The 2,077-nt window shown below is 59.8% G+C and overlaps 1 protein-coding gene across 1 annotated transcript in view; it reads left to right on the top strand.

Annotated features, from left to right (window-relative positions):
- ADAMTS4 (ADAM metallopeptidase with thrombospondin type 1 motif 4) overlaps positions 1–2,077 on the top strand; it is a 22,492-nt gene that overhangs the window by 15,737 nt on the left and 4,678 nt on the right. Inside the window, exons 4-5 of the mRNA XM_019623094.2 lie at positions 1–363; positions 1,244–1,376. Coding sequence (XP_019478639.1) covers positions 1–363; positions 1,244–1,376 — 496 coding nt within the window. The remainder of the gene's footprint in view (positions 364–1,243; positions 1,377–2,077) is intronic.

Genomic DNA, 2,077 nt, shown 5'->3' with positions numbered 1-2,077 from the left:
GGGGCCACCACCCCAACGGCCACCCCTGTCTCCCCACAGCGCTTCGCGGCGGTGCAGCGCCACGTGGAGCTGTTGGTGGTGGCCGATGCAGCCATGGCGCAGTTCCACGGCACCGAGTTGCAGCCGTACCTCCTGACGGTGTTGGCTACAGCTGCCAGGACCTTCCGGCACGGCAGCCTGGGTGCTGAGGTGCAGCTGAGGGTCACACGGCTCCTGGTTTTGGGACCCGGCACCCCGGGGCCGCCTGTCACCTCCAATGCTGCCCAAACACTGCGTGACTTCTGCCGGTGGCAAAAGGACCTCAATGTCCCCGATGAGGACAGTCCCCTCCATTTCGATGTCGCCGTCCTCTTCACCCGGCAGGTGGGGGGCACAGGGATGGGTGGGGGCTGGATGGGGCCATTTTGTTCGCTATGGGTTTTTGGGTGATGGTTGGGACCCTCAAATCCCATCCCAATGAGTCGGGTGCTGGGTAGGATCCCTGGATTCCCATCGAGGTTTTTGGGTGATGGTTGGGATCCTCAAATCCCATCCCAATGAATCGGGTGCTGGGTAGGATCCTTGGATTCCCACCGAGGTTTTTGGGTGATGGTTGGGACCCTCAAATCCCATCCCAATGACTTGGGTGCTGGGTAGGATCCCTGGATGCCCACCGAGGTTTTTGGGTTGGGATGGCCATGAATTTGTGGGTTTTGGTGGGGTCTACCAAATCCTACCAAAGTAGAGTGACCCCTACGTGCCTCTGTGATGCAGGCTGGGCCCATTGGGTGCCCTTGGAGGTGGTTGGGTCCTTGGGGTGCCCATGGGTGGTTGGGTGCTGGGAGGGGCCCCCAAATCCCATCCCAATGAGTCGGGCACTGGGTTGGATCCCTTATATACACATCAAGGCAGTTGGGTGCTGGTTGGGTCCCCCCAAACCCCATCCCAAGGAGCTGGGTGTGGGGTCCCCCTGGGAGGTGTGAGTTCTTGTGGTTCCTGTGGGATTTTGGGTGCTGGCAGGATCTCCAAGACCCATCTCAGGGAGTTTGGGTGCTGGCTGGGATCCCTGGGTGCCCATTGGCCTCTGGTTGGCAGTAGGATCCCCCAAACCCATCCCGATGACTTGGGTGCTGGGTGTGACCCCACGATGACCACCAAGGTGTCGAAGTGCCCCCGGGATTTCAGGGTGCGCGCTGGGTTTTTGGGGCACCGATGGGTGTCAGGGTGCCCTCAGACACCCCTTAACCCCCTGCTCCCACCCCAGGACCTGTGTGGGGCGGCGACGTGCGACACACTGGGGATGGCTGATGTGGGCACCGCCTGCGACCCCGAACGGAGCTGTGCCATCGTGGAGGACGATGGGCTGCAGTCGGCGTTCACGGTTGCACATGAGCTGGGTGAGCGCCCAAGGGGGGACAAATGCAAGGCCCTGCCTCCCAAAAATCCCCCGCAAGATGCCCTAAACATCCCCCCAAATGACCCCACAGCGCTGACATTCGTGTTGTGGCACGGCTCACGTCTTCAGCATGCACAGCTCTGTCCCCCAGAACGTTCCCCAGATATGCCCCGAATACGCTCAAATTCTTCCCCAAATCAACCCCCAAAAGGAGCCCTAAAACCTTCCCAAAATATCCCAAAAACGCAGCCGATGTGAACCCAACACATCCCCGGGCCCCTGATGCTCACCCCCTGGTGCAGGTCACGTCTTCAGCACGTATGGCCCTGTCCTCAAAATGACCCCAAAATGTCCCCGAAGCATCTCCTAAACCACCCCAAACGTCCCCCCCAAAAGATCCTCAAAGGGTCCCTAAAACACACCTCAAAGCTCCCCAAAATGTGCTTGAGGGATCCCCCGAACCAGCCCCAAAATGTCCCATGGAACATCCCCCCAGAAGACCCTCAAAAGGTCCCCAGATCTCCCCCAAACCTCTCCAAAATTTGCTTAAAACATCCCCCAAACCACCTCCAAGACGTCCTCCAAAAAGACCCTCGAAGTGTCCCCAGATCTCCCCTTAGCAGCCCCCAAAGCTCCCCAAAGTCCAAAGACATCCCCCAGACCCTCCCTGGCGCACTCCCATCTCCAGCACTCGCAGCCCCC

This window comes from Meleagris gallopavo, chromosome 27 (genome assembly GCF_000146605.3).
Source record: "Meleagris gallopavo isolate NT-WF06-2002-E0010 breed Aviagen turkey brand Nicholas breeding stock chromosome 27, Turkey_5.1, whole genome shotgun sequence".
Lineage (NCBI taxonomy): Eukaryota > Metazoa > Chordata > Aves > Galliformes > Phasianidae > Meleagris > Meleagris gallopavo.
Note: the sequence above shows the minus strand (reverse complement) of the source record. Positions and strands in the feature narration are given on the sequence as shown.